Source organism: Beta vulgaris, chromosome 4 (assembly GCF_026745355.1).
Source record: "Beta vulgaris subsp. vulgaris cultivar EL10 chromosome 4, EL10.2, whole genome shotgun sequence".
NCBI classification, from domain to species: Eukaryota; Viridiplantae; Streptophyta; class Magnoliopsida; order Caryophyllales; family Amaranthaceae; genus Beta; species Beta vulgaris.
Window position 1 is genome coordinate 35216289 of NC_079205.1, and position 14928 is coordinate 35231216.

Sequence of the window (14928 nt, forward strand, 5' to 3'; positions counted from 1 at the left end):
ACAACTTCCTATTAACATTAGGACTTAGAAATATAGATTAACTCTTAATAGCTCACAACATTCCAATTCTTTAATCATTAACTAATAACAAGTATTTCTCATCTAGCTTAATTACGTAAAACTAGCTCTATTACTTCTCTTATATAAGAATCATCTCTCATGAGTCTAATTACAACTCATTCATTAGGAGATAATTAAACTAACATATTCACTCTTATGCTAATAACCTTCTAAGATTAATCATGGCTCTTCAAATAACTCTTCGCTTCATAACTCAATTCATGATTCCACTCCAATAATATTAAGTAATATCAATTATCCTTTCTCACTAATTAACGAATCAAATAAACCAATCCAAGTAATATCAGTAATCATATCTTGTCACTCTTACTGTAAACGATCCTACGAATTTAAATTACAAACTCTAGTAAAATAAACAATTCAATAGATTACTTACTATCCAACGTGGCGAGAGTAAAACTTCAGTCACTCAAACAGTCAAACTAAACCAACCCTTCTAAGTAAACTGATTTAGGAACTTATAATTACAAATCCTCTCAGAAATCAACATTACACCAATTTAATTTATTACTTAAGTAAAAGAGCTTCCTCAATCTCAATTTACCACCAACAATTCACGAAAAACATTAGAACCCCATTTATGAAATCAACTAGCACAAACACAAATCAATTTTGATATATTATTCATAACCAATTCACAATAATTCATCATCATATCAACAATAATTCAATATTATCAACTACATCAAACATCAACAACTCATAATCAATTCACTAATCTTCAATTAGAATTAAAGAAAAACAGAATTAGTATCAAAGGAAGGAGAGCACGGTGTAGTACCTTTACAAGAGGTAACACACCACTGCAGCAACTCCAAGAAGTGGTGGCTACCACCAATAGCGACACCGCGTCGCAGATGAGCAGCAACAACAACCAGCGAGAGAGAGAGAGGCACAAACAGGGGAAAGAAAAACCGACCGTCAGCGGCACCAGTGCACCACGGACCACGACCAGCAGCAGCACGACGACGTGCGGTGGTGGCGGAGCACCACACAACAGCAGCGTCGAGAGCGGCAGCACAACCGCGAACAACAACAACCAGCGACAGTACTAGCGACGAACAACAAAAACGCGACAAGGAGAAAGAGAGTTCGAGGGAGAAGAGAAACACAAGCCGCGGTGGCTCGCGAGCACACCGCACATAGCGTCGAAAAGAGAGGCAACGCAACAAGTAGAGGGGTCGGGTTTCACGGGTTGGGGTTTGCTTCACAAAGAGAGAGAAAGGTTTAAGGGGTGGGTTTGGGTTTATCACCAAACCGACATACTAAAAGGGATTTTTATCAAGTTTCCAAATAATACAATCGGATAGGAATGAAGATGTATACCGAATTTGTGTTTCGTTATGGCCAAATACACCCAACTAAAATTTAATCGCTTAATTTCAAAATAGTTTCAATAAGAATAATTTCGTAAAATTTAAACTAATAAATATATTACAAATACGACAACTAAAGTGTCACATCCTGAATCAAATAAAATATGAAAATCTAGAACATAATTAACTTAATAATTATAATTAGCTTTTAAATAAACGCTCTTAAAAACAAGGATATTACACATATCTTTGCCTAAAACCTTGGACCACTAACCGAGCCTTATGTTTTAGTATGGTTCCATCGATTTTCTTTTTCCTTAACAAAAATCCATTTACAACCTAAGGGTTTGCAACCAGGAGGTAAATTAGCTAAAATCCAAGTGTGATTACCCATTATAGAATCCATTTCATCATTTACTGCCTCTTTCCAGAAAGCAGAATCATGAGACTTCATGGCCTCATCAAAGGTCCTAGGATCCTCCTCCATATTGTAACAATATGAAATTTGAGTCGAAATTGACTCCCTTGACCCTTCAACTAAATATAGTTGAAAATCCGGTCCAAAAGATTTCTCTTTTCTAATTCTTTTACTTTTCCTAATTTCCGGTGTTATAGTATCATGATCATTTGAAATGTCATCTACAACATTGGACCTAGTACTAGGTATCATGTCCTTTGGTCTTGGAATCGATGAGAATCTAGTCTCATCAAATATTGCATCCCTTGACTCTATCACGGAGTGAATAGAGACAAAGTCATTGGGCTCAATGACATAAAACCTATAGGCTTTGCTGTGTACCGCATAGCCTATAAAAATGCAAGCAATTCCTTTTTCACCTAAAGTTTTCCTTTTAGGTTCCGTCAATTTGACAATTGCCCTACAACCCCATACCTTAAGGTAATTGAGATTAGGCTTTTTATTACACCAAAGTTCATAAGGGGTAGTCTTATTCCTTTTATTAGGAACTCGATTTAAAATGTAACATGCAGTTAAAATTGCATCACCCCAAAAACCGTCATTAAGACCCGAATTAGAAAGCATGGTATTAACCATTTCTTTTAGGACCCTATTTTTCCTTTCCGCTATACCATTACTTTGAGGTGAGTATGGGGCGGTTGTTTCATGAATTACACCAATGGAACTAAAATAACTTGGATTATAATATTCACCACCCCTATCCGTTCGAAGTCTTTTAATCTTTTGATTAAGTTGGAGTTCCACTTCGATTTTAAAGGTCTTAAACTTTTCTAGTGCTTCATCTTTAGTAAATAATAAATATATGTAACAAAACCTTGAAAAATCATCAATAAAAGTTACAACATATTTCTTATTTCCTAAAGAAGGTGAACTATGAAAGTCACACAAGTCACTATGCACCAATTCAAGCAATACCGTTTGTCTAGTCACACTAGGATAAGGATTTTTTGTAATTTTATTTAGCACGCAAGTGTGACACTTCTCTAACTTTAAATCGAAAGGAGGTATCAACCCCATTTTAGACATGTCATATAATCTACGATAATTCACATGACATAAACGATTGTGCCATAGAGAAGAAACATCAAGCATGTAAATAGAACTAGTACCAATTTTATTATCAATACTAAATTTAAACATTCCATTACAAAAGAAACCTTGTCCAACAAAAATACCACCCTTGGAAAGTACAAATTTATCCGACTCAAAAACAACTTTAAAACCATACTTATTCAAGAGACCTCCTGACACAAGATTCTTCCTAACTTCCGGTACATACACAACATCCCGGAGAGTTAAAGTCTTTCCCGAGGTTAACAACAATTCTACTTGGCCTATGCCTCTAGCCTTTACCGTAGAATCATTCCCCATATACAAGATTGGACCATCATCCAAATCTTTCAAAGACTTGAAGAAATCCTTGTTATTGCACACATGTCTAGAGGCTCCCGAATCTATCCACCAAGAATCATCAACCTGCACACACATAATTTCAGAAATCATAGCAACAAAATGCATTTCTTCAATTACATTAACATGTGCATTGTTACCTTGGTTTTGAACAACACTAGGTTGTGTGTTCTTTGTCTTCTTCTTGTTGTTAGAAGGACAATCCCTCTTAAGATGAGGACCATTGCATATCCAACAAGAGAGGGTCTTCCTCTTCTTGTTTGCAACATTGGTTTTGTTATGTTGTTGTTGTTGTTGTTTGTTGTTGGATTTCTTGGTCTTACTAGACCCACCAACCTCTACCAAATTAACGGTAGATTTAGGAATACTAGGAGTAGTATCCTTAACCCCATCTTGAGCCCGGATCCCCTCTTCAATACGAAGATGAGTTCCTAATTGCTCCATGGACATGTCTTCCTTTTTATGTTTTAAAAGATGTTTTGTATCTTTCCAAGAATTTGGTAATTTGTCAATGATTGAGGCAACCGCAATTGCCTCATCCATCACCATACCATGTGATCTTATTTGGTTCAAAATATGATGAACCTCATGGAATTGCTCCATAATAGGCCGATCATTAGTCATTTTAAAAGAATTAAAATTACTAACAAGGAATTTCTTACTTGAAGCATCTTCCGAAATGTACTTGGCCTCAAGAGATCCCAAAGTTCCTTTGCACTCTCCACATTTTGGTAGAGATCAAACAACGGGTCGGTGAGAGAGTTGAGAATATGACCACGACAAATGTAGTCATCATTCTCCCACTTTATCCTCTTCCTAGTAGTCTCAAGAGGCTCTTCCTCTCCATCTTCCGGGAGTGGTGGCATAGGAGTTGATAAAACATACACCACATTCAAGGCGGTCAACAAGAAGTGCATCTTCTTTTGCCACCTCGATACCCACCCCCTCAAACTTATCCAACTTTTGGAAGTTCATAGTCATGTCCTTGAGTGATTGAGCCATATCCGAAAAGAAAGGAAAATTAAACTAATAGATTGTTAGATGTGATCAATGAGAGAACCGGATATCCACTCCAAGGCACGGAAACTACGCTTTCCTATTAGTTTAATTTCGCCCCTCTAGGATCACCGGGTTAACACGAAATAACTAATGAGATACAATGGAGAGAAACAATCCACTTAGATGATCTTCTAAGTGAATCAACAAGAACTTGTGTTTTGTGTTTGTGAAGAACACTCAAGAGAAGATTGCAAGTTTTCTCTTAAGCAAGCAAGAAGTTTGAGAGTATAGAAAATTCTGATTTTTCTTAACCCTTCACTCATAGGAATCCCAAGGTTTATATAGGAAGAATAAACCTTTCATTGACTAGAGTATTAATCCATAACCCCCATTTTAATCACCCATCAAAGGCCTTTAATCACTGATTTAAGGACCTTAAAGGTCATTAAAATGAGCCATAACATCACAACGGACATAAAACCGTCAAGGCATCTTTTCGCATTCCAAGGCAGAAGACACGTCGCGACTCGCGAAGAAGCTCGCGAGTCGCGAGGCGCTGGTCGCGACCCGCGACGCCTGTCGCGACTCGCGACGGGCCACTGGTCGCGACTCGCGACGTTGTCGCGACTCGCGGCCAGTCTTCTGTCTCCCTTGGTTTATCAATGCGTTTTGCCACTTGATGCACTCTAGCCTTTTGCATACTAGACCTCCTCCTCTTCTAGTACATACCCTTATGAGTTTCAAACCCATTACCCTATAAATGTTCCAACATTTAGTGTGCACCTGGTTCATATTAGTTTTTTTATCGGAAGTTTAGTTAAAAAATACAAATAAAGAGGGATTTGTTTTAAGAAAGTGAAAAACGTGAGGGTATTTTGTCGTAAAAATCCTTTTGTTTTTAACAAAAAGTATCTTATGCGGTTGACCAAAACACGTTTGAGAAATGAAGACGAAAAGCACATACTTTCGTTTTGGAGCGAAAGAAAGACAAAAATAATCGCGTTTCTCTCCATCACCTCTCCCATACATACTCGATACTCGGTACTCCCATACATTCATTTAGGAACCCCACTAAAAATAAAATTCCCACCCAAAATCTTCAATCTTCAATCTTCAATCTTCAATCTTCAATCTTCAATTTTCAAACATCTATTTTACTTCCATTAATGAAACACACCAAACAAAATCTACACTAGTTTTCGTAGAACATGTAAAAGATTTATCATAAAAATGGCAACTTCAGCATTCAAATCAACCTCAAAAAGACCCAGTACTTCATCATCAACCGCAAGAAATAAGCAGCAACCAAGAAACCAGCAGAATCCAACCCAGAAAGTTCCGATTCGAAGATCGAGAAGTGTCACCCCATTTTCAAGGACTCATTTGGATTCAACCTCGGAATTCAAGAACAAAACAGACAATCCTCTCTTTTGGGTTGATGGGTCACCTCAATCCGAGGAAGATTTTGATGGGGTTAAGGTTAACAATGTTTCCAAAATTGAAATCCCCAAATTTATTGACTTGAATAGTGTAAATGTAAAGGGTTCTTGTTCTTCTAATGGCGGCAGTGAGAGTAGGAGAGGGAGGCCAGTTTGCAGAGGAGAGACCAAAGTATCTGGTATTGGTCGGAGCTTGTCGAGGGTTGATACTGCTCGTCGGAGGCGGTCGTCGTCTCGAGGAAATTTTGCAAATTCTGAGGTTTGCTGACTCCCATTTTTTTCGAATTGTAGTGATCTTATGTAGTATATTTAATTTGATTGGTTTGTGCAACTGAGATGAACTGCTATAGTGTTCTAGTGCTGCATTGCAGGAAGCTATGTAAAGGTGGAGGGTCGAATTTCGCTTGATTGTGATATTTAAGCACTTAACTTGTTAATGTAGCAATTAGGAAAATGATAACATGGCACACTAATGATTCGAGAATTTTTTTTATATAAACAGTTTTATTGTAATATGACGAGTTTGTAGATTGTTATTTATAGTTTTCTTGTGAGAAACCCTAAATTAATATGGGGTTATGGTGAAAGAAAGGTGGCCTAATTGCTACATTGAGCAATTGAGGGAGTTAATTTCACAATCAAACAAAGTTAAGGGGGTTTGCCGATTGGGAGCAAAAGGGGGGTAGGTATGTCACAATGTTACCATGTAATGGTTGAGGGATTGTTCTTAATTAGACATTTGATAGAAGGAATATTGTTTTGTGTTCAATTTTATGACAGATGATGGTTTCAAGAACCTTGAGTTTGTTGCCCGTTTAATATTCAATTTGGATGTATCCATGCATGCATTATGAGTAACTATTAGCTATTGTGTTCAATTAATATTGTGATGATTGATGACATTGTGTGTGGATTGCTAAAAAGGTTAAGTTGCTTTGAACTTTGAAGGCATTGAGCAACTGTGTATAAACTTAATTTCCTGAAAAATATTTTACTCCAAGTTTATTGGGTTGTGTGTTTGTGCAAGAACACACTAATACGTATATACCTTCCTACTTGTTTAAGAGTATGAAGGATTAATTGGCAGTACACTTATCTGGAATCCCCACTAAGACTTATTAAAAAAACGTTCCTCCACTATGATCAAATATGCAATAATTTGTAGCACCAAAAAAAAAATTGCAATAATTTGTGTCTAATCTGTGGCCAGAAGGTTTGATTATGATGATGTGGTAGTTTCTACCAAAGTATTGGAGAATTTTGATTTGGTAGAACTATGACCATTTTCACCAAAAAAAAAAACAATTATGACCCTTATTTGGATTTTCAAATGCCCTTAAGAACTATGTTTGCTCTTACATGGTAGGTTTTCTATTTACCTAGTGCTTGTTTCTCGTTGAGAGTCTGAATGTTGAACTGAGCTATGCAAAGAAATGAATCTTGATGATATTGTTATCGTTTTGCTTTATTTTCCTATTCTCCTCATGTTAAATGTTCTTTACTATGGGCTTTCTTGTAGCTTCATATGACATCAAATGTTGCTAGTGTAGATGCCTTCTTCTTTTCTCCCTTCTTCTCCTTTTTTTTCCTTTTGGAGGAAAAAAGCTTGCTGTGTTTGAGTGCATAATGTTGTAGTTTGCTTTTTCTTTAGAGTGAAAGGGAGCAAAACAGCGAATCAAGAAATTTTAGAAGCGAAAATAAGATCTCAAGTGCACATAGTGCTTTTCTTGAGGGAAGAAAAAAACTAGCTAGAAGTGCTTCTGATTTGTCTGAAGTACTGAAAGGCCGGAATACATGGTCGAGCCAGCATCCTGCTTCTGAGACTTCAGACGATTGTGCCATTAGTCTGGTACTTTTCTTTGATTCTTATATTGTTTGGTGATCTTTTGTAAAATTAAATGACAGTTTTCGACTCAGTCTTTTGTATCTGTTTCTATAATAGTCTGGTTCACAAATACCACATTGGGACGATGTGGTATCAACAAGTTCCATCTCAGAAGCTGAAGAAAAGACTATCAAACCAGTTTTAGAAGAGAAGGTTGGTTCCTTGTTTTTTGATTTCTCATTTTCATGTGGGATCCTGAACTTTGGCAATATTAGGTAGTTTCCTTGAAAGACAATAATGGTATAACTGGTGGAATTCTAGAAACTGTTTGTTTGAAGTTACACGAGCTATCTATGACTGTCTGACACGCAGTACGACAAAAGAAATGTGGTCATCTCAACGTCTCTCTAGATCAAAATTTTATTGAATGAACAATATTAAATTAGCTGTAGTCTATACTCTATCAAGGAGCTAACAGGAATGTGCACCATTGTGCAATGTGGGGATCAAAATGGGAAAATGCGGCAGTACAAAATTTTAATTTGTGAGTTAGGTTTACTTGTTTTGCAGGCCGTAGTTACCTGGTGGCATTTGTTAGGAAATCCGCAAACAGTAAATAGATCAACGAGTTCAGAATTCGAGTTAATAAAGAAGATATGTCAATATGGTTACTCCACTTTGTGTAATGTCTCACCAATTTACAATTTATTATAATTGATTATCTTAATTATATAATACAATTTTAGCTACATGATAACCTGCATCTTTGTCTTAAATGTACTTTGAATACACAAGATGGCTGTGGTGTATATTTTCAAATGTAAAATCTCAACATTCAGTTTGCTAATGGCATAGTGAATCATGGCAACTTTAATGTGCTCGTTTAAAGTGAAAATTTGAGATTATCTAAAGTAAGACCTAATAACTGCATGTGTTAATGGCTAACGCATAGACCATTTTTGATTTCGAGTTTGCTTGTTATGTTCTTAAAATCATATGCAACTCTTATATACTCCCTCCATTTCCTAAAGATCTTTTTATTTACTGTAGCAATGAAAAAAAAAGGCAAGGAGGAGAGAAAGTGTTAAAGTGAGCCCTTTTTGCTTATTAAAATTAGAGAGTGAATGTGTTTGTGAGATAGTGTAGAATTATGTGGGTCCAAGAATTGAGGTAAGGTAGTGTGAAAATGGAACAAATCTTTACCAAATTTGGATTAAAGTAAAAGTAGGAAGCCCTTTTAGAAATGGACTTAAATGGAAAGTAGGAAGATTTTTAGGAAACAGAGGGAGGGAGTATTAGGTAAATGAGGCTGTCCTTTGACCTTGAGCAAGAATCTTAAAGGAGTAGGGGGAGGTTATATCTGATACTTTAGATTACATGCAGCTGAGCACTTCATCTTATCTTATATCTCTATGGTGCCCTCTCCATCTTGTGCAAAGCCAAAAGTTATGAAGAAAAGTAGAATGTATACACATGAACTCACATTTCCTCACTTGCTTCAGCTCTTTGCTTTGTGGAACCTCATTACCTAACCAGTTTTTTCGACTCTCATGGAGCACTTTATATGGGCATGGAAAGCCATTTCAGTTTCTATCATATGCTCTTTATACATAGGGCATGGACACACATTTCAACCTCTTCCGATTATCCTCTGTTCATAGTGCTCTTATCTCTACTTATATGGTAGGAATGGTTTTACTTCATGGAACTTCTATGTCAGGAGGGATCTCTTCGATTGGGAGGTGGTCAGCTCCCTAATCTGTTGGGGGTCGTTGAGGCCATTTTCCTTGGTAGATTAGGGAGCTCCCTAATATGAAGACCCAAGTCTTTTTCTTGAAGTTGGTTAACCTTCCTACCACAGTATCCTCCTCTTTTGCTCTCAATTGCATCTAGAAAGGCCGAGGTTCCTTTGTATGTTTCCCCCCTCCCCCATAGAAGCTTGGCTCTGGGTGGGATTAGTACTAGCATAGTAGCATATGCTTCATAAATGAAGTTTTGGGTTGGTAGTGAATCTTACTTGCATGTCTTCTTCATTCTCACGTACCAGTGATACTACATTATCTTCATATATTTGGTGAAATCGTATGCTTTGCACGGGAGTATTGGGTTTTCCCCTTTACGTTTGAAAATCTTTAAATATGTTCTTTTTGGGAAGAAGAAACCAATGTGATATGGGCACCACATTTGAGTCCTCGTATTCTTCTGGGATCTGCCATCTCTTTTATTTGAGTATATTTTTCCCTTTGAGATTACATTGTGTTTACTTAGGAAATCAATGTTGACATTTCTAGAAGAAACATATCAGAGACATGGTCTCTTTGCCTAGAGTAATACCAACAATATTGTGAAATGTTTATGCTACCCTCAATTGTACTCTTTCTTCTTATCTTTCTCACCTCTCACAATAAACTTTTTATAATGTATATATCTCTTCAAAATGGAGTGATGGTCTTCAGGAGAGGGACAAACATAAAATATGGTGTGTGCATTGGCTTCTATAGGTTTTTTATCTGATTCCATAATTTGTTAATATTCCGCTGTTATCATTATGTGTAGCGATAAATATGCGCATTAAATAGCATTTTTTACTAGAAGGTTTGTTCCTTGCTTTATATATAGTAGTTGGTTGTGGCCATGTGATCCTGAACCTTGGCAACTTAAACTTTAGATATCTCCCTTGAAAGACAGTAATGTTAGAACTGGTGTAATTCTAGAAACTGTTTGTTTTTAAGTAAGACAAGCTATCTGCAACATGCAGAACGTCTTAAGAAATATGATCGTCTCTACTGGTCTCTATATTGAACTGTTATTGTTATTCTTTCATTGTCCGCTAATTATTGCTTCAGCATAAAATCCTGTCCAAATTTCATCTTTTTATTAGTTAGCTTACTCTGCTCGAAACGGAAGACTAACTCGTCTCAGAAACATGATTGACTGAAGAATGTTAACATTGATCAATAAATTGTAATGAGCATCTTAATATATATAATTTTAACTACATGATAACCCTGCATCTTTTTCTTAAATGTACATTAAGTCCATAACAGGATATCGTTGTTGACATTCTGTAACTTGAATATGCTAGATACATTGTCTCCTTCCTAGAATGATACCAGCAAAACTGTAAATTCTTTTATTATGCCCTCTAGTTTACTCTTTCCTCTGACCATTTTACCTCTCACAATAAACTAGTTTCAAAATGTATACATCTTTTCAAAACGAGTGATGGTTTGGGGAGAGGGAGCATGGGTCCACAAAGCAATCTAATTAAAGTACTACATTTTCCTGCTGTCGTTTGATGCTTTCTTCCTACAACAGTTGTGCGCTTGCTAAATCACTGATTTTTTTTTTTTTTTGCAGGCCACGTTAAGGAATAACTCTGATTTTATTCATAGTGGCATAATTTCTGATATTGGACCTGATATGGAAAATTCAAATGCAGTTGAATTAGTAAGGGATATTAGGGAGGAATTTGTATGGGAGCTGGAAGAGGTAAATTATCTTTTTACATGTCAGATGGGAACTAATGTTTATCTCATTGCTTCATAGAGTGACCTTATCTAGTGACAACATGATTGATTGTTTTTTTAGATATTTTTAAAAAAAATTTCCCCGTATTGTCTAACTTTTAGCTTTGATATCTGGGTTACTGCTATATAAGTCTTGTCTGTATCTCCTTTTCCTTGTTTCCATCTGTGTCTATATCCATTCTATTAGGGGAGGGATGATCTAGCAAGCGGACAAGACAGACCTTGGTACTTTCCGGGGGCTTTTTAGAATAGATTATAGGTGGTTGTCTCATCAACATACTGCATATTGGTCTTGGCTGAAACTTGGTTGATAGTATAGTTTCTCCAACATAGACGTTGTAATGAAATCTAGTGTAATCATGTAGGAAAAGCTCCATGCCTATGTCCATGTCCATGGCATGACATGGTATGAAATTCGATCCCCTAATATGAGTTTCTCTTCATAAATTTGTAGTTTTACTCACTACACCTTCCTAGTAGTAGTGGATGGTAATGAGTGAAGTAAAAAAGATGATTTTTTTTTTTGGGGAAGTGCGGGGGGAAGGGGTTGTGGGTTTGGACAGGCATTACTATGGACATCTAGATGGAAATTCCTTTACAAAATTGTACTAAAAAGTAATTTATCACCTTCTCCAAGATGTCTGGAGGCTTATCACCTCTAAAAAGGAAAAATAGAAAAAAAAAAGTAAACTTAACGTCTGGTCGTGTTCCATGCATTTCTGTTTACTGAGTTCGGTTTCTTAAGGTGTCCTGTACATTCATTTGAACTTGTAAAATGAAACAAATGTCTACTTGATTCTGTCTGAAATTCTTTTTGCCTTTTTGGCACCATACAAGCATACATCTGCAACTGTAATGTTTGGTCCAATGTAAGATCTCGTAAAAGAGTGAGGATTTCTATTTTAGCAAGAAAGCAATAGTGCATAGCGCAACCAAAGAATTGTACGATATTTAAAGTTCTACGAAACCAACACTCCAAAAGCAGGCAAAACAGCTGACATTTTAAAGGAAAGGATCTCAAATCTCTTTCAAAGTTCAGTTCCGGATTTTCTTTCCAATCCGCAAGGGATCTAGTTATCATTATAAAGAAGAGTTAAGAATATACAAGTTAGAATACTTGCTTTTGCGTACTGTTCTTTCATTTTCCTATATACATTATTAACCAAAAAGAACAAGAAACCCACACAACTCTTGAAATGGGAAGAAATCTCTTTGCCTTTTTCTTAATCTTGTGATTTATTTCGGCCTTGAATGAATGAGTGATAATGGCATACGTTGTGGTATGAAAGGTTTATCTTTCTGTTTCAAGTCATAGCTGCTTTGTCCTGTGATCCTGTCGTGATGCGTTTATGTTCTTTTTCTATTGGCTTGCAGTGTGAAGAACGTGCCAGAAGACTTCGAGCGGAGTTGGCTGCTGAAGAGCATCGTGAGATTGAACTGAACAAAATACTTGACGATATTGTTCCAGAGCCAAAGACTCCTCTTGTGCAAAGAACTCGTGCAGTAAGAAAGGTGATACTTTATTTTCCTGTGTAGTGTTACTGTGTTGCGAGAGCATCTAGGTCTTATACAGTATAGGGGTTGGTGACCAATGGTGTTGCAGGGTATTGACGTCCTTTTCCTATATCATATGTTCTGACTCTTAGTCCTGGTTGGTTAGTCATGTAGCATTTTGATGTGTTGAGTTTCTCTTACGCTAAGTTTGGATGGGAAGATATGTAGGGAAAGAGAAGGAAGGGAAAGTGATGGATATTGCCCTTTTGATAAATCGCATACCTCCCCTGTTAGAAAGTTTTGGAAGGAAAATGAATACTCACTCTTTCCCTCTTGCTCTTCACACCTCCCTTCCTATTCCCTTTTGTTTTCCTCCCCTCCCCTTCCTTTCCCTCCGCAAATGTTAACCAAATACACTTTTAAAGCTTTAGTGAGAGTCTAAAGCACTCCACTTAGGCTATGAGGTACTTCTATTGGCGAATGTTCAATGTCATGCACACCATGACCACTGTGTTAGTGAGTTCACTTTATTTTCTTCGATCCGGAAACTTTTGTAAAGCCGTTGGGATTAAAACACTGCAAAAGAACCTTTAAGTGATGACTACATTACCTCATTGCTTATGTAATCGCTACACTAAATTCACACTGAATGCAGAGTAGCAGTTGCATCAGCAATATGGTGTTTGACTCTTGTGTATAAGAATCTTTATGGTTTAGGTATATTCTTCTTTGATCCTTTCCATAGTTGTGCCTGTAGTTTGCACTTGGCATTCAGGATACCTTTAGGATCATTTTTATGACATATGCTATGTTTGCAGGCTAGCCATGAAAGGAAAAAAATGTCAAGGCACCTTGAAGATGAAGCCTTGGCGTATTTTGATGAATGTGTTTCAATATCAACATTTGATGATTCTGACTTTTCATCATTAGAGGATCTATCATCCAATATGGTCAGCATTGATGGCCCAGGTCGTGAAAGAGGAGGTTTACCTGGAGTTCCAAACAGATCTAGTATTGACTGTTCTTTTGGGAGCCAGGTCTGTTCCTAACATTTCCTGTCACTCTTTGTTTCTGTATATTCCCTTCCCTTTTTATTATATATTCTCCTTTTATTTTCTTATCTTTCTTTTATATTTCATGAGATATTGACTCTTTTGCTAAATTGTTTTTTCAAGTAGCATTTATTTGATGTGTTTTTGTGGTATATATTATATGCAACGAGCTCATAACTCGTTGACGTTTGACACAAGTTCATATATTGAAGTAGCAGTTTCGAAATTATGTGTAATTTAGCTTCTTAAGCTCAGTTTTTTTCTTCATAATGGGTGGGCATTGTATAAAGAAGAAAACCGCATCTGGAGTAGAACTGTACTATCATGATTCATGGGCAACATGTGGGACATTCCAAGCAAAGTTGCACACATTAATCAACATTACCTCAATATAATGACCTTGTGCTGAATGGAGCGTATGCATTTAAATATGCTCCGATGAAGCAGTATTAAAGCGATACTATTGCTATTGCATTCTATGCATGTTCAGATAGTAACTCATTGTAATTTCTAAGGTTGACTGTTACCTGCAGGATGATATGCAGAGAACTCTACTTTTGCAAGGTAATGAGGGCTCCAATTCATCAGCTAAACACAGTTGTAACAATAATTATGTAAATACAAGCAGTCTAAACAACAGTTCAGGGACAAAACCACAGTTTTCATTCACTCCCACGCCATCAGCTACCAATTCATTCAAAGACGACATAAGCAACTATGTAAAAAATTTCTCCAAGGTTAGCGGAAATGAAAGCAGCAACTCTCACACTGTTAGATTAAATCATAAAAACACTGAAGACTACAACTGTGAATATCCTATGGAGAAACTTGTGCTGGACAGGGTAACTTTCAGGAACAGAATAGAGTCAGGTAGCATATTATTATGTGGCGGGGGAGTTGGCGTTTCATTGGCTCCTTTTTCTTCTGTTTTATGGTAAAAAATAATTCTCCAATCTCCTATTATTTGTATACACTTCAAAAACAGCTGTTAAAAATCTTGTATATCGTTCACCTTTGGAAATCATATGGGAAAATTGTTTATGATAAGCATGGTGCAATATCTCAAAGTCTAATCGTAAAGATACATGTCAAACGCTATCCTATTGTTGCTGGTTTGCAATTGCGACTGAAGTCGTGGAACCATTTTGGCTGGCAATGCAAGTTCGAAAACCTTTAATACGGCCGTGTCTTAAGCAGTTTTGCGTGGTGATAAATCTGATGCGTTCTAAACTCGCCCGGCCTGTCTGCGGTCAGGAAGATTGGCTGCAATATGGGTGTTACCACCCAAGGCCATAGGCCACCAT

The 14928-nt window shown here is 36.8% G+C and overlaps 1 protein-coding gene across 1 annotated transcript; it reads left to right on the forward strand.

Moving 5' to 3' along the window:
* The first annotated feature begins 5239 nt into the window (after positions 1-5239).
* LOC104907615 (hypothetical protein) lies at positions 5240-14671 on the forward strand. Its single transcript, XM_010696573.4, has 7 exons — positions 5240-5982; positions 7375-7572; positions 7666-7761; positions 10909-11040; positions 12453-12590; positions 13391-13609; positions 14158-14671. Exons 1-7 carry the CDS (start codon positions 5515-5517, stop codon positions 14560-14562), a joined length of 1656 nt encoding a protein of 551 aa, XP_010694875.1. The 5' UTR covers positions 5240-5514; the 3' UTR covers positions 14563-14671.
* The last annotated feature ends 257 nt before the right edge of the window (positions 14672-14928 follow it).